The sequence below is a fragment of the Schistocerca serialis genome, chromosome 2 (assembly GCF_023864345.2).
Source record: "Schistocerca serialis cubense isolate TAMUIC-IGC-003099 chromosome 2, iqSchSeri2.2, whole genome shotgun sequence".
NCBI lineage: Eukaryota > Metazoa > Arthropoda > Insecta > Orthoptera > Acrididae > Schistocerca > Schistocerca serialis.
Genome location: NC_064639.1, coordinates 209904606 through 209923078, shown reverse-complemented (window position 1 = coordinate 209923078; position 18473 = coordinate 209904606). Strand labels below are relative to the sequence as shown.

The 18473-nt window shown below is 44.4% G+C and overlaps 1 protein-coding gene across 2 annotated transcripts in view; it reads right to left on the bottom strand.

Moving 5' to 3' along the window:
• The window catches only part of LOC126456947 (disks large 1 tumor suppressor protein), a 908459-nt gene extending 893530 nt beyond the window's left edge, over positions 1-14929 (bottom strand). The window contains exons 1-2 of one of the 2 annotated variants that reach the window (XM_050092881.1): positions 14798-14929; positions 13521-13742 (exon numbers count right to left, since the gene is read on the bottom strand). In XM_050092881.1, coding sequence (XP_049948838.1) covers positions 13521-13595 — 75 coding nt within the window. In that variant the 5' untranslated portion in view covers positions 13596-13742; positions 14798-14929. Of the gene's footprint in view, positions 1-13520; positions 13743-14797 lie in introns of those variants that run through there. The other variant, XM_050092883.1, reaches the window with a different exon arrangement.
• Positions 14930-18473: the final 3544 nt, after the last annotated feature.

Below are 18473 nucleotides of genomic sequence, written 5' to 3'. Positions count from 1 at the left end.
TCACTACCTTTTCTGTTTTCGGCACGTAAGGAAAAACGGGCTGCCATTCCTCCACATTCAGACACCTCACTGAATGTGTCACCTGCAGTGTTCAAGCCGCCATAAAAGTGAATGGTGGACACATCTCATATTAAGGGTTGTAAGTAGGCTATTTAGGTTTATATGTTGGTAACGCCACGTATTGCTCTGAACGAAAATCGCTGAATACGCTGTGTGCAGTCTGTGGCTGGTTGGACTCATTGTTGGAATATCCACTAGTGTAGTGTTGGGCAGTTGGATGTGAACCGCGAGTAGCGTTGGGCAGTTGCAGGTGAGCCGCCAGCAGTGGTGGATACGAGGAGAGATGCCAGAGTTTTGAAAGGTTACTATGAACGGACGATCTGGACGTGTGTCCGCCAGAAAAAGAAAATTTGTAAAACTGGATGTCACGAACTGATATATATATTCTGACTTTTGGACACTATTAAGCTGGCAGTACTGGCGCTCGCTGTATTGCAGTAGTTCGAGTAACGAAGATTTTTGTGAGGTAAGTGATTCATGAAATGTATAGGTTGTTGTTAGTCAGGGCCATTCTTTTGTAGGGATTATTGAAAGTCAGATTACGTTGCGCTAAAAATAGTGTGTGTCAGTTTTGTGATGATCAGAATAAGTAAAGAGAGAACTGTCTGAGTACGTTCAGTTTTGCTCAGCTGTTTGAAAATCAAATAACGTAAGAGTTTTTTCAGCACTGTCAATCATAATTTTCAAAGGGGGTGTACGGATTCTTTCGATAACATAGCCTACTGATTGCACCTGCAAATATGATAAAGGTAAGGAATGCAGAGGTTGTTTCGTAGTGCATGGGAGAATACTGTAGCAATTAGTCGGTTATTACACTGGGTTTCCACAGACACGAGCGATTGTCTAGTGCGGTATGAGTGAAATCGAGAGCACTAGACCAAACAAAAACGCCTGAGGCGAAACAGTCTTGGCGGCAGATTACCAACGGCTGCGAAACAAAGATACAGTCACACTTTATGGGTCTCCTCGCTCAGGCAACGAAATAGCGTGGGTGATAACACAGCAAAACCTGGTGTCGTGATACGGGTTTAGCGATAGGCCACGAGCGTGCTTGCATAAGCGCGTTACGAAAATCACGCCACGAGGACACCGCACGAACGACCCACAGCTTTCACCCAATACGCAGTGCAGCAGACATCTACTTTCCAGGGGAGAAAGAACGTACAGGGGTATTGCGAATGGTGCTGGCGGCAGGAACTACCCAGCTATTCTATTTGTAGTAATGAAGAGGAGCAATAGCGTGTAATTACCTAATGGGCTGTAGCTAGCTCGTCCCAATTTTCAACACTTCTTCAGAGCCCATATACATTTGTGTCTTACTTTTCTAATACCAACTCTGGCAATTTGAGCACAAAAGCCCTACTTATTTTAACATGTTTCAGTGTTTTGATTGTTGGTCATATATTCACTCTCCATCTTTGTCTTCTACCATTTTTTTAGTCGCTGTATTACTGTTTCGGACTTTCATATTACGTATCAACTGATAATTTTTCCTCCCTCTTTTTACTTTCACCGCTCCCTGTTAAGCACCTATTTGTAAGCATAGTCTAATTAGATCTAGATGATCTTTTTCCTACTTAGTCTCCTGTAACACACTTTAAAAAAAGACGCACCACAAAAGAATTCTTCAAATGGGACGGAAATCGATAGAAATGAGCTACATATACAGACAAGAAACGATTACAATATCAGAAAAATGGATGTTTTATTGAAGAGAAAGAGTTTTAAAAATTAAGCAAGTCAATGATATGTTGATTCAACTCTGGCCCTTATGCAAGTAGTTATTCGGCTTGCAACTGCTTGACAGAGTTGTGAGATGTCCTCGTAAGCGATATCTTGCCAAATTGTGTACAACTGTCGCGTTAAATCGCCAAAACCCCTAGGGGCTCTGTCCACAATGCTCCAAATGTTCTGAATTGGGGAAAGATCCGGCGATCCTGTTGGTCCAAGCGAGAAGAAAAGCAGTAGAAACTTCCTCCGTGTGCGGGCAGACATTATGTTGTTGAAAAGCAAGCCTAGGATGGTTTGCCATGAAGGGCAACAAAAAGGGGTATAGAAAATCGACGACGTACCACTGTGCTTTAAGGGTGTCGCGAATGACAACCAAAGGTGTCCTGCTATGAAAAGAGATGGCACCTCGACCACCACCCTTGGTTGTCGTGCCGTACGGCGGGCGACAACCAGGTTGATATCCTACCAGTATCCGGGGCATCTCCAGAACCGTCTTCGGTGGTCATCGGGGCTCAGAACGAAGCGGGACTCATCACTGAAGACAATGCTACTCCAGTCAATAATATAAAAGGCAAAGTTGTTTTAATAAAATTTAATAAATGCTGCATTATTCTTCCGTGTGACACAGATATGTGAACGTAGTCCCCAAGCTGTAGACAATGATCGGTATGTTCTACCTATTGTTCATTTCCTCGACAGGAGAAATCTGCTCCTTGGTAACGAAGCCATTCGAGAATGCTGAGTGAACGAACTCATCGCTGGAATATCTCTCCACCCTGGTCCCCACCCCCTCCGACATCCTTTCTGCTTGCTGAAAAGAAGAAAATCGCATGGTCCAAGATCTGGACTTGGCGGGAGATGCTCCCAAATGTCTCATCGAAAACGTCGAAGCAAAGTTTTTGTTGTTCGCGGCGTGTTGGGTGTTGCAGTGTCGTGCAGAAGAACAATACCTCCGTTTAATCTTCCACGTTCCTTGTTCTTTACGGTCATATACCTTGCGTGTTTGTGTGCAGGCGACAGTGATTGTGGCACCCAGCGTGAGCACAATTACCGGCACTACAGGCGATCTTGGAGGACAGAACGACTGCTGTTTCCTGAGATGCGCATCTGCAGAGCACTGTCCGCCAGCCTGCGGTTGCTCGACTGCCTTAACACCGTTGTCTTTGGTCGATGTCGATGGCTTTCCTTTCCGACCAGTATCATCCACGTCTCTGCAATCCGCCTCCGCGATAGCGTTACCGCCTACCATGCAGGGGGCCCGGGTTCGATTTCCGCCAGGGGACTGGGTGTTGTGTGTCCTTCATCATCGTTTTCATCATCACTGACTCGCAAGTCGCCGAAGTGGCGTCAACTAAAAAGGACATGCAATACGGCGGCCGAACTCCCCCGAATGGGGGCTTCCCGGCCAACAATGCCATACGATCATTTCATTTCATTTCACGTCTCTGCAGTCCTAGTCGAACTGATGGCATCCTTTCGCTACGGCTGTACGCGACATTGCATTTGGTCCATGCTCCGCCAGAATTTCACAGTCAATCCGCCAGAGCTTCGCGGTGAATTTGCATGTAATTTGGGCGTTTTGCCTACAGGACTCGCACTGTCCCGCGTAGTTCAGCTTTGGAGTATGCTTCCAGCTGCCGCGCCATTTCACGCGCACTCTGTGATACACTTGTCATTCGCAACACAGCAGTACTATGTCTGCAGGAGATCCGGAACATGTACTCCCTTCTGAAGGTGTGCTATACTCTTTTTGCGCAATGGCCTTAGCGTGGGACGACATATGTAATTTGTTTTCTGAAGCCACTGTGCATATTGATCGCTAAAGCTGTAAATCAAGAAAATGAAAAAAAAAAAAAAACTACTGTTACTACACATCTTCGCCCCAAGTACAATTTCTGTTCACTGAAGCTACGTTTAAAATTACATACTAGCCAAGCAGTTCTTTTACTATACTTGAACAATGGCAAACCGGCCAAATTCTGGACAAATGGAAAACTACGTCCTATCGTTCTACGCCCACAACATCCGTGAATGGCGGATGGAAGAAGGGGGCGTTGGATAAGTAACAAGTGACCCAGCTTCATTAAGTACTTTTTACACCGTCAGATTCCAGGTGCAAACGTGTCCTTAAATGGAGGTATACATGTGTAGTTGGTCGTATAAACCTCCCAAGGGACCTTTTCTGTGGCGCTAGCGTCGCATTAATGTGTGCCGCAGCGTAACGATGTTACAACGATGCAGGTGGTTTCGCAACGGTGAATAGATAACTGTGGTCTACATAGAGACCGGCTACAGTTCCTTTATACGCCCTCAAGACTACGCGCAATTCCGCCTCGCCTTATTACGGCTCCAGCCAGAGAACATCCGTACGATTCACGCTGGAGTGCGCTGACGCAAGCAGAATTCAAAGGACGCTGACATAAGTGCTGAGAAGAGGAACGCCGTTTCTTCGCAACTCTTGTGGTCAATGGCAAAGTGGTTCATAAAAGCTCAACAACAAAATCGTGTCTTTTACGGCCGCTTTCATACCTATCTGTCTGTAAACGCTGTTTCTTTCTCTTTTTGGTTTTCTTTTGATCTGACATTTGCCTATCAAGAACGTGACACAATTTAATTTATATCATGGGTAAGACGTATTCAAATGAAAAGGAGACTACACTTATGTGTAAAGAAATTTAATAACAAATTATAACTACAGTTTGTTTGGAGCAGTACAAGTACACGTAATTGTCACTGAGACTGATACACGAGCCCAGCGCGTAGGAAGGGAGTGCATGGCTTCAGGATAGGAACTCCTCGGTTGCTGACGGATCCAGTTTTCTACGCTGTCCTGCCCTTCCTTGTCACAGGTGAACCTCTGACCTTTCCCGGACTGTTTTAATAGGCCGAAGATACGCGAGTCAGATGGGGAGATATAGGGGCTGCAAGGTGGGTGTTCCAGGACCTCAAATCGAAATTCCTGAACGAAGTCGAGGATCTCCTTGGCCACATGTGGCCTAGCGTTGCCCTGCAGAGCCACTATCTCTTTCGAGGCCTAGCCCCGGAGTTTCTTCTCGATGCCCTCTTTGAGTCTCAGCAAGGTGTTTCAATATTGTTCAGCGTTAACTGTTGCCCTCCGCGACAGCAACTCGAATAGTAGGGGTCCTTCTTTGTCGAAAAAGAAACTGAGCATCACTTTTTCAGTCTTCTGGGTAGAGCAGGAGTTTTTCGATGACGGGAGCCGAAATGCCGCCTCTCCGTGCTCATCGAAGTGATGTCATCATGTCTCATAACATGCAACAATGTGAGCAATGAAATCCGTTCTTTGCTTCGCGTATCTCCATGATGGGTCAGACGAACACCCATTCTCAGCGCTTTCTGACTCGCTGAAAGATTCTTGGACACCCACTGTGGACACAATTTGCCATAAAGAAGCTTTCAAGGATTACGTGATACATAGTTCTTGCGCTAATCGGCAGTGTAATAGCAACGTCACGTGTGGTCATTCGACGATTTGACCGTATGAGCTCCTCCACAGGCGAAAACGTGGCACTGATCGTAACAACATGCGCCTGCCCAGGGTGGGGCGTGGCCTGGACGTTTTACACGTCCCCCCCCCCCCCCCCTCCTAACGCTGACACCACCAGCATTTTGTGCACAGTGTCTCCATAAACGACCTTCATCCTGCGACAAATTTGAGAATCACATTCCCCTTTTAGTGCGGAGGAATTAATCATGCAACGAATTGCAGTAACAAGTCTCCAGAAATGAGGAAATTGCTGCAAGTCTTTGATTCCGCTTATGCAACTGGGAATACCACCACGCCACCTCTCAGCAAAAACATTCATCCACTGGGATTACATACAGCGCCGCTACATCGAAGGTATACTTTTCAATTAGGCATTTAAACTGAGTGATCGAAACTCGTGGGAAGATACTGGACGTGATGTTAATTGCGGGTCGCACATCCGGGATGTTAAATGTGAGTCGCACCTCCGGGACCCCTCAAAACTCCAGTTGACGCATCGAGGCATGGACTGTATGAGATGTTCTAATCGCTCTGGAGAGATACTGAACCATCCACCTTGCTTTGCTAACCTTAACAGTTCTTCTATAGTTCGTGTAGGGGTTCATCGAGCGTACGTGGGCTATGACATGGTCGTGAATTCATTGAAGTGTTCTTCAAGCCACCTGCGAAAAACCAAAGAGCGATGACATGTCGTGTTATCCTGTTGAAATAAGCCATGTGCATCAGGGTACTCTAATGCCAGAAACGGATAAAGGTGGCCTGCAACAATGTCTGTGTAGCTTGTACATATCAGTCGTCTCTACAGCCGTACGACGGGGCTTAATGGTGATAAGCGAACACATCCCAGGCCACAACTAAGTTGAAAAGCAGGGTCCATAGTTTCATGAGCGTACAATCTCCCAAGCCCGTCAGTTCGATTCGACTGGAACACTGATTCATCAGACAATCTACCATTGTTGATGTCTTAGGCGTCAGGCAGTAGTTGAGACTCATGAGTCGAGGTATCAGCAAAGGGACGCGAACGTGTCGTCAGCTGCTGGTGAGTTGTCTACGTACAGACCTGCTAGAAATGGATTCCCTGGGGTCATCCTCTGTTGTGGCTCACGCGTGTGGAAATATTGTCTCTGAGATACTGAAGACCCGTCCCTGCTGACCTCGGAAATCTGAAAAATGGCTCTGAGCACTATGGGACTTAACTACCGAGGTCATCAGTCCCCTAGAACTTAGAACTACTTAAACCTAACTAACCTAAGGACATCACACACATCCATGCCCGAGGCATGGTTCGAACCTGCGACCGTAGCGGTCACGCGGTTCCAAACTGACGCGCTTAGAACCGCACGGCCACACCGGCCGGCCTCGGAAATCTGAATTCCTGTGTAATCTGCGAAGGGTTATGTTCATTCACGCGTCTGTCATCGTGTATTATCTCACATTCAAAGCCAGTTACCCCGTTACGTGCTGCCACGTTCACTACACATTTATTTGCAACAGACTGCTCAGATATCATGTCTACTCTCGCGCCATATGCCGCTACCTGTGGTTTTCGCACACGTATTTCCTTCAAGTGGAACAACTCTTCCTGTGACTTTTGGTCACTCAATTTATCATACACTCACTGGACAAAATATTAGTCATCCCAGTGCGCACGCACAGATGAATCTTAAACTCTTTACAGATGGCTTAGCGATCGATTCGCGTGCTCAACCACGCACGCACCACCTCTACGTGAGCATAAGAAAGTAGCGATCAGTGAGGCATTTATGTCTCAAGCGGACGTTGTATATAAAGGATTAATGTAAGGACGTGACAGACTGGCAAAAAGGGGCAGTCGTGTTAGGATGTGCCTGGATATGTGAAACGTGCAGGAATGGAAAATGAAAGAAGGCAAAATTAAAATCTGAATATTTTCAGTTCTGTAATTGTTTTAAAAAATAGAAGAACTGCCGATGAGAGTATAAACAGAACACATTTACTTTTGTATGACACTTAATGACTACAAACACGGTCATAAAATGCAACAAACTAAAAATCATTCGTTTTTGGTGGGGTAATTAGGAAATAACAAGCAACTGTTAAATGTCGTTAGCAACCGTATTACGATGTTCCCTGTAACAACCTTCGCTTCACCGAATTCGTGTTTGTCGAATACCTGACAGTTTCCAGCGTAGCATAAATGTGTCTGGAAAAAGTCTGCTACGTTTTCCGTGTAAATGGCAGAGCACTACTTCAAAAGATCGGCGACAGTTTGAGAACTGAGCTGCTGTTAATGTTATTACCACGAGTTCATACACAGCGTTTTGAATTCACTTTGAAACATACGGATCTCCTGCCTTCACAGCAGTGTCTTTAATTTATTAAGCCACAACTAACACGCATCATATCAAAGCAAAAGCGTATTTTGCCTTTAAAAAATCTGAACTGTAATTTGCATGTTTTCTTTTCTATTTCTGGGAGTCAAAAATTGCGTGAAATACGGTTGGTTGACGAAATCTTAACGCTTTCTCGGAGCATTTCTGGGCACGGCTAGATTTTATTTGTTGTGGTTTCGCACCACACTTTGTCGTTAGTGCAGAACAAAAATGAAAGCAGTGATTGCAAAGTCACTCGAATTACGCTGTTTGCTTTCGTTGTTTGTATTTTTTCGACCATACAGAGTTTTGGCGCGCGTTGTTCAACGTCGTTGTTCGGCGCGTCATCAATATTCACTCACAAGGGAACCTCCCCATCGTACCCCCCTCTCAGATTTAGTTATAAGTTGGCACAGTGGATAGGCCTTGAAAAACTGAACACAGATCAATCGAGAAAACAGGAAGAAGTTGTGTGGAACTATGAAAAAATAAGCAAAATATACAAACTGAGTAGTCCATGCGAAGATAGGCAACATCAAGGACAGTCTGAACGCAGGAGCGCCGTGGTCCCGCTGTTAGCGTGAGCAGCTGCGGAATCAGAGGTCCTTGCTTCAAGTCCTCCCTTGAGTGAAAAGTTTACTATATTTATTTTCGCAAAGTTATGATCTGTCCATTCGTTCATTGACGTCTCTGTTCACTGTAATAAGTTTAGTGTCTGTGTTTTGCGACCGCACCGCAAAACCGTGCGATTAGTAGACGATAGGACATGCCTCTCCAGTGGGAACCGAAAACATTTGATCGCAAGGTCATAGGTCAACCGATTCCTCCACACGAAAACGCGTCTGATATATTCTATACGACACTGGTGACGGCATGTGCGTCACATGACAGGAATATGTTGTCGACCCACCTAACCTGTACACTTGGCGAATGGGTAAAAAGATTCTTCTACATTGCCCGATTTAGGTTTTCTTGTGGATGTGAGCATTACTCCCAAAAAAGTGATGAAAACATAAGAGTTTGTCACATAAACTGCAACAAATGAGTCCAACAGTTTCACAGTCGCACACTTTTCCCTGTGCTCTGTCAAAACATATGTTTTTAACGTTTTCAAATTTTTCCGTGTGTAGACCGTCAAATCCTGCATATGTCCAAGCAAATCTGAACATGTCCTGGAATTTTGGAGAGCGAAGTTGATTATGTGTGAGTGTCTGAACTTTGATAATTGTCTGAAAATAAAAAAACAAAATTTTACACTCGAAGGAAGACTTGAACCAAGGACCTCTGGTTCCGCAGCTGCTCACGCTAACCACGAGACCACGGCGCTCCTAAGCTCACATTATCCTTGAAGTTGCATATCTTCGCATGGACTACTCAGTTTGTATATTTTGCTTATTTTTTTCATAGTTCCACACAACTTCTTCCTGTTTTCTCGATTGATCTGTGTTCAGTTTCTCAAGCCCTATCCACTGTGCCAACTTACAACTAAATCTGAGGGAGGTGCGATGAGGAGGTTCCCTTGTTAGTACTGGCACTGAAAATAATGATTGTGAGCTCACTCTGAATTTTACGTTAAGCGTTCGACTGGCTACAGCAAACGAAACAAATTTCTTTGCGAAATGTTTTGTACCAATGATGTAGTAAGTGTTCGGCGTCTCATCGAGGTCAGAGATATTAGTACAATCTCATATCAGTATACGAAACAGAAACGGCATGATGGAGCATCAAAGACCGGAAGAACAACAAATAATGGTTGCGTAACAAGGATCAGGTGGTTGGTCACTGTTAGGTCCAGTTTAGATCGCCATAAATAAGATATTTTTTTGCATATCCTAAGGATGTGAAACCAGCTATTGTTGCCAGTAAATGAATCCTGATGATGCCACTACTTCTTTATTCAAGTAGCTCCACATCTGGCCTCACAAGGGCTGAGTGGGCCGCGTGCTAGACCTCCGTAACACAGGAAGGTCTGAGGTGGTGCTGCGAATCGAACACAGGTCCTTCCGCATCGCAGGCAGCAACGCTGACCATTCTTTTATTTGTTCTATCTGTTTCTTCTCATTTGGTTTGCGCGGATGTCGCACCTCTTAAAGATCATCGATGAAAACTACACTTTTTTTTCCCAGAAGATGGCTAGCTCCTTGACCACACGCAATGAGCTACCGTGCCGGCTACATTCAGCTACGAAGGGGGTCACAGAAAAAAAACTTTGGTGGTATTTCCTGCGACTTCACAAAGGAAAAAAGGCAGAAACGTTCAGACATGTTAAACTACTTCTTTCGCCACAAAGCACACAATGTCAAAAAGTTGTCTAATTTATAATTCAAAGTGACGCTAACACCATCTACAATCCCTTATGTCGTCCATGTTGGACTGTTGTCAGGAAATGCGACTGTTTGTGACACTAAAAGTGCAAATAAAAGAATTATCTGCCTCACACTCTTTTTATTTTATCCCACGACGCGTTTTGTGAGTTTACACTCTCATCTTCAGGCGGAACAATGATATTATCTTACGTTTTTGCTAGTTGGATGCAGCCAGTTTTTGTTATGTAAGAGTACGAGGGGGTGGAGATCTCTTCTGAACAGCATGTTGCAAGGCATTCAAGATATGCTCAATAATATTCATGTCTGGGGAGTTTGGTGGCCAGCGGAAGTGTTTAAACTCATAAGAGTGTTGCTGGAGCCACGCTGTAGCACTGGACGTGTGGGGGTGTCGCATTGTCCTGCTGGAATTGGCCAAGTCCGTCGGAATGCACAGCAGACATGAATGGATGCAAGTGATCAGACGAGATGCTTACGTACGTGTAACCTGTCAGAGTCGTATCTAGACGTATCAGGGGTCCCATATCACTACAACTGTACACGTCCCACACACTACAGAGCCTCGACCAGTTGGAACAGTCCCCTGCTGACATGCAGGGTCCATGGATTCATGAGGTTGTCTCCAAACGCAGGCAACATGTTTCCAGACATCAACTGTCCATTGTCGGTGTTGACGGACCCAGGCGAAGCGTAAAGCTTCGTTTCGTGTAGTCATTAAGGGTGCACGAATGGGCCTTCGGCTCCGACAGCCTGCGTCGATGATGTTTCGTTGAACTGGTTCGCACGCTGACACTTGTTGATGGCCCAGCACTGAAATTTGCAGCAATTTGCGGAAGGGTTGCACTTCTGTAACTTCGGGCAATTCTCTTTAATGGTCGTTGGTCCCGTTCCTACAGGATCTATTTTCAGCCGCAGCGATGTCGGAGATTTGATGTTTTATCGGATCCCTGATGTTCGCGGTACACTCGTGAAATGGTCACACGGGAAAAATCTCCACTTCATGGCTACCTCGGTTATGCCGTGTCCCATCGCTCCTGCGCCGACTATAACGCCACGTTCAAACTTACTTAAATATTGATAACCTGCCATTTTAGCAGCAGTAACCGATCTAACTACCGCGCCAGACATTGTCTTACACTGGTGTTGCCGACCGCATGTTTCTAATGCATCCTGTCCTAGAGTTCTGAGCAAATTTTTCGAATCCTCATCAAACAGGCATGCCACTAAGACTTCGTCGTAATTCAAATGGGGCAGAATGGAGGCGTTGGGCCCTGGAAATTCTCTTGGGTAAATATACAGAATCGGTTTCGAGGTGGACTTTATGCTGCCTCCTTGGTATATCTCGCGTGGGGCTCACGAGAATGAGATAACAGAGATACGGCGCTTATCTCACTCCATACGCGAATGAAGTAGGACCAGCAGCGGATAATATTGTTACGAAGTACCCTCCACCAAGCACAAGATCGAGGCGTACGTCTTTTGAGGATGTAAATGCCGGTGAAGGAACATTCGATTCCAGTAGAAGAAAAAAGTTATCGCCCATCATGGAAAAAAAGGAATGCAAGAGTCATAACATGTGGCAGTTGTGTAGAACAAATAGGGCGTACGTACGTCTGGAGATTCCTTACTACACCTCGCTGTTGCAAGAGGACGTTACACCATGACATTGACACAAATTTGTGAACAGAGAATTGGCACGTCAATGATGGTTTTGCGGAGCAAAAAAATGGACCGTTCACTGTTTCGATTTTGCTTCTCTTTTCACAGTTCAGACCACCGTCGTCCTGTTTTCATGCCTGATCTATGTTCAGTATTTGACGAGCTATCCACTGGGACAACGTCTTACTATACTAAAACTGAGGGGTGGGGGCGGGGGGGGGGTACGATGAGAAGTTTCCCTTGTAAGAACACACACACACACACACACACTTAAAACCAAGACAACATATGTACTGCTAAAAACGAAATTCCCAATATATGCCTTGTCTCTGGAACATATTACACATGCCACCATAAACGAAATGAATAATAAATTACAATGTAACGACTGCATTGACATATTACAATTGATGGACTTAATTTCTGCTATACAATGAGCATTCCATCCCCTCCTTTGGCTCTTTTTGATTTTGAGGTTAAAACTCACTTTTTTGGTTCGTGTTTGTTTTCAGGTATGTTTTGGAAGATGATTCTGCCTTGAGCCGTTTTTTTTTTTTTTTCACCCACACATGTTTCTGTAAAGTTTCACGATCACCTCCGGGTTCCTTTTGTTTACTTTACTATTGTTCATTTAGGTGTTTGGCGTCTGCATCGAAACGTTCACTGCACTGCACATGGCAGAAAACTACATGAACATGAACAACTGCATGCGGTATTAAGAAAATAAAGGGAAGTCAATAATAACACAACACATTTATTCTTTGGCACTGTTTTGTCTTCGTAAATTGACGTCTTTGCATGTAAACATCCTTATGGCCGAATTATTTAGGCGTATGTGGTGCTCTACATAGTACCTTCAAAATTTTGAAAAGCGTTTTATCTTACTTATTATTCCCTGAAATATGAAAATCTTCAAAACAGTCAAGAGAGCAAGGGCTTTCGATGTAAGTACCGGTTATACAAATCTAACTCCGGTCTTATCTTAAGACAGTCGTTTACGTTCGTTGTTATGTCCAATTACAGTATAGTAGTTCTCCTTACACAGTTTTTTTACGGTTGAGCACCATCATCCTAATGAACTTTCGCTACAACGAACAGCCAACATAGCATGGGCGCCATACGATAAACGCAATTATAAGCTTGAAAAGCTGTCTGCCGATAACTACGTCGAGTCGAAACCGGTAACGGTGCTATTTGCTGTTAATAAGTAACATTATTAACTATTATGATTGGTTACTGTTTTCACTATTGAGTAAGAAATAACCTCTCTGTCTGTACGAAAGGTTTGTCTAAAGAAACAAGTGATGACTGAACTTTGCTTAGCTTGCTTCTTTTGTTATGCAGTTTTTTAAATCTGGATCGGGGTACGTGTGACAACTCCGAAGCCCATCGCCGGCTATAAGACAGAACACTATCGCCGTGGCTGCAATACTCGCAGGTGCGCGAGGAGAGAAAGGAATGAAGATCGTTGGCCGGCACGGGCGTTGCGCCCTCTCTTTTCCCCACAAGAGGTTTGGCAACGGGGCGCGAAGCTGGTTCGCCGGCCTGCTAGAGTGGAACTGGCTTGCTGCAGCCAGCATAGCGGGAAAGGTGAAAGGGGGGGACCCGTCGGACGACGCAGGAGGTGAATCAACGCCGCCAGGGGCAGACGAAAGCGAGACGATGCGAAGTAAAGCGAGGCGTGCTGCCGCGTGTGCAAACTTGGCGTGCAAAGTACTGGTTCAGCTGCTTGCCGCCCAACTGCAAAAGGACGGCGCCTATTTAACTCCTGCGCAAAACGCGAGGCTTGCGGAAGCTCGAATTGCTTCTGGCATCAGCTAACGGCGCACCAAACTGGGGCAGCGATTCGGCGTAAAGTGAGAGGCTGTTTTGTTTTCATGTTCTTACCGTGTCTAGGTTGAAGAGCGAAGACACCTTCTTCATGAAGCCATCCTGCTGGCGCTTTTTCCGGCGGCTCGTCATCGTTGTCTTGTCACACAGTTACGACGCTGCTGTTGCCGAAGGTTAACAACACACGAATATTATTTCTAAACTGAGTGTAACGTTTCACTTTTTCGCCGCACTCATCACTTGTGTGCTACCGCGATGTCATTTGAGTCAACATCCGACCTAGAAAGGAAAACACATCTTACACACAACCGGCTGTACTAAGAGACCCAGTAACCTATTGATCTTTAGAAATACCGTCACCGTTTTCTATCACTAGAGTGATGCCACAACTTAAAAGGGTATCCACCACCCAATCGAATCTGGTTTGACTAAGATCAGCTCCTTTCCAGGCGTGAAAATGTCATCGAAACTGCAATAACTACTTAAAACCCGTTTATAATTAAATTGGGAATCCGATATTTTAAGTTATAAGTAGGATACGGCAATGTAGCTGCTGTTAATGTACAAAGAAATAGCTTTTAGCGAACACGTGCCAGGAACACAACAACGAATTACTCTAGATCCGCTTTAGTTGACGCGAGCATCAGTGACCGATGACATGAATGACAAAAATTATTGCCTGCGGGCCAACTTAAAAAAAAATTAAAAATGAGAATCTAGCTTCACCTTCTTGCGCACTGAAAATAGGCTCTATGAATACTAATGGTGTACAAAATCCAGTTTTCGCGACATGCAAATTACGGGAACAAATCTTTAAAGATCCACAGATATGACAGCATAACGTTACTCTAAATAACCGTTAATATTTTGAAATCCCTAATAATATTATTTGTAAACAAATCAACAGCTTCTGTTTTGACAGCACCATATGATAAATTACTCTAACAGAAAAAAGGTTGTTTGTATATAATCACTATGCCTCAGGAAATTATTGTCAGCTGCTTACAGAAAGTACAGTGAACGGTATTCTGATTCGTTGACGAGGGGTAATTTGACAAGTTACTGCAACGAAAGATGAAAAATCCCGCCGGAAGGAGAAACTGCGGCTGGTAACACTTATACATCCTCTTACGGAACTCATACCTACAAAAACTAGACGTCGAACTATACATTCAACATCCACCACGCATTTTAGACAAGCAGAGAAAAATACGGTGATGCTTTCATTCGGAAGCGATTCCAGACCTCTTAAATAGCAACAAGGTCACACACGGCAAACTCGAAAACACGCACACTTCACTCCAAACATTCACAAGACTATGTGTGATACATACACAGGTCACCGACTAAGTCAAAAACCGATAAAACACTTGCTGAACACACAACGGATCCACTCGTTTTGAACGCGACAGCTTCAACTGTTTAGAACATGGCCAACTACTTGTTGCTTACGTTGCTGGCTGCCGCTTTCGTCACAGGCCCGAAGCCGGCGCGTAGTTGTCTCCCGAAGTGCGACGGAAATTCCCGAGCTCGAGCCGACGAGTTTCAGCTTCGTGCTACTCTCCAACCTAAAAACATTGTCTCGAAGATTAGTACAGCGGCGGCCAACAATACGATGGTGCCAACGAGGCGTCTACAACAGATCAATGCACAACGAATACTGGAACGTGTTTTTCGTTGAGTTTCGTAGGAATTATTTTTCATAGCCTTTCGAAAGTACACACGTCCATGCTATCGGTGTGCTCTGAGCTGATTCAGCTCAGTAGGCAATCTGAAAATTATCTGACTTGATGAGAACTTCTGTTTTAAGGAAATTCTCTTGTTCATATAAGTAAGCCACTTTTCCCTGTAAGAATGATTTATGTTGCCTGAAAACCTGCAGGAATGATCTCTGGTATTCCGTACACCGTTAAAACCCAACAATCATTAAATATGGTATGGGGTTGCATCCTAGCGACTGTTGTTAACTTCGGAGACAAAAGTACGGTGTTTTCAAAAGGATTAAATCACAGCGCACATCGGGCACTTTCCTACTCCTCACGTGAACAGACACTGTTCTGTTTAGTCAACGCGATCTATCTAGTAGCAATTACGGCTACTAAAATTTCCACCTATCGACTGTGTACACATTGGACCCGGGAAGGAAAATAAATTCGTTCCTTTCGAAAGAAAATATGCAGGCCAATTCAAAATGAAAATAGCGATTACAAACGACTATAACTGTTTAATACACAGTAATACGTCGATAAGAATCACAGAGAATGCAAAAGAAAGTTCAAAACTTCGAACTTCACAAGCGCAGTGATTTCGAAGGTTCGCACAGTTTTAAATAAACGCCTTCCAGACCTCTGGATATGTCGTGTTGGACATGACTGCTCTTGAGCAGCTAGATATTCGGACTTCGCAGTAACGGATTTCTTATTATGGGGTTATGTCAAAGACCTAAAGTCCTTCTATATGTGCCTTCTTCTTCGGAAAAAAAATATTGCGTGAACCCAAAACGCGCGTTTCTAATACGCTCGCGTCAGTGGCTCCACATATGCCTCAGAATGGATTATCGCTTCGAGGTTGTTCGTGCGAGCAGGGATAGTCATACAGACACCTTCAAAGTACGAAAAATGATGTTGATGCTCTTCACGTAATCGCACATGAAAAATGATACTTGAAGTTTCTTTTAGGTTCTTTGTAATTTTTATCGATGTATCGCTATGCGTTAAATAGGTATGGCCGTTTGAAATCGCTATATCATTATTATAGTCGTATATTATGCATGGAATTGCCCCCTGTTACTGCCATCAAATTGCAGTCACATCTGGAATTGTATTTATTCCCACCATGGGTGCGGATTAACGACTACTCTTCACCAGTTTGTACAAAGGATTGCGCTCGCATTGGAAGTAAAGAAGTTATAATTTGTTCTCATAGTTAAAAAATGTAAAAAAGGTAAGTGCTATGTATAAAACTGACATATGATTTCTGTACTTACGTTGTTGCCAAAGCAATTCCATGCTGTTGTGAGTAAATCAAACAGTGTATGGCACATTTGATGCATGGTTACACAGTTCAAAAACGGCTTATGGTGCCATAGCGAGGAGTTGTAAACGTGGTTGTTCAACATTGCTTCATAAATATATGTCAAAAGCAAATTACACCGAAGCGCCAAAGAAACTGGTATAGGCATGTGTATTCAAGTACAGAAATATGTAAACAGGCAGAATACGGCGCTGCGGTCGGCAATGCCAATTTAAGACAACAAGTGTCTGGCGCAATTGTTAGATCCGTTACTGTTGCTACAGTGGCAGGTTATCAAGATTTAAGTGAGTTTGAACGTGGTGTTACAGTCGGCGCACGAGCGATGGGACACAGCATCCCCGAGATAGCAATGATGCGGGGATTTGTCCGTACGACCATTTCACGATTGTACCATGAATATCAGGAATCCGGTAAAAAAATCAAATCTTCGACATCGCTGCGACCGGAGAAAGATACTGCACGAACGGGACCAATGACGACTGAAGAGAATCGTTCAACTTGACAGAAGTGCAACACTTCCGCATGTTACTACGGATTTCATTGCTGGGCCATCAACAAATGTCAGCGCGCGAACCATTCAGCGAAACATCATCGATATGGGCTTTCGAAGCCGAAGGCCCACTCGTGTACCCTAAATGACGGCAAGACACAAAGTTTTGCGCCTCGCCTGGGCCCGTCAACAACGACGTTGGACTGTTGATGACTGCAAATATGTAGCCCGGTCGGGCGAGACTCGTTTCAAATTGTATCGATCGGATGTACGTGTACGGGTATGAAGACAACCTCCTGAATTCATGGACTTTGGATGTCAGCAGGGGCCTGTTCAAGCTGGTGGAGACTTTGTAATGGTGTAGGGCGTGTGCTTTGGAGTGATATGGGACTCCTGATACGTCTAGATGCGACTCTGACAGGTGAGCCGTATGTAAGCATCCTGTCTGATCACCTGCATCCATTCATGTCCATTCTGCACTCCGACGGACTTAAGCAATCCCAGCAGGCAATGCGACACCCCATACGCCCAGAATTGCTACAGAGTGGCTTCAGGAACACTTTTTTGAGTTTAAACACTTCCGCTGGCCACAAGACTCCCAAGACATGTACATTATTGAGGGTATCTGGGATGCCTTGCAACGTACTGTTCAGAAGAGATCTCCACCCCCTTGTACTCTTAAGGATTTATGGACAGCCCTGCAGGTTTCATGGTGTCAGTTCCCTCCAACATTACTTCAGATATTAGTCGAGTCCACGCCGCGTCATGCTGCGGCACTTGTATGTGCTAGCGGGGGCCCTGCACGATATTAGGCCGGTGTACCAGTTTTTTTGGCTCTTCAGTGTTGTTGTTGCTTCCATTTCATATCGCTTCGGAGTTTACCTGTAATGTAATCGGATGCAGTCGTGTTCATTCTCAGGTATTGTACTTATGATTTATTGAACGTAGCAGCCATTCCATTGCCTAATGTGGCATGTGGCGTAAAGTCACTGCAGAATAATATAAATCAAATAAAACAATTATCTGCGTCAAACACTATTTTTATTTCATCATGTTCAGCGTTTCGACAGTTTACATTCTCATCTTCAGGTGAAACAATGATATTATTTTACGTTTTTGCTTGTTGGATGAAGTCAGTCGTTCGTTGTGGTTTCATTTTGCTACAAAAAGGTATCACAGGCACTTGTTAGCCTAATTTGGCACTAAGATTATAAATTTTAAACGGTGATAGAGCTACTTATACGATTTTGTAGCAAAATGAAACCATAACAAACAACTGGCTGCATCCAACTAGCAAAAACGTAATATCATTGTTCCGCCTGTCCGTCTCCTTGGCTTTTCAGGGTATGATAAGTAAATGAGTTTCTGCGGAATCGGTGTATTTGTATACCTAAATTGAACTATTCAAGACAGATAAATACATTCTCTTCATTTACTATCGATTTTTATTTGTTTTCGGTGCGTCACGTTTTGTGGTGTGGGAAACA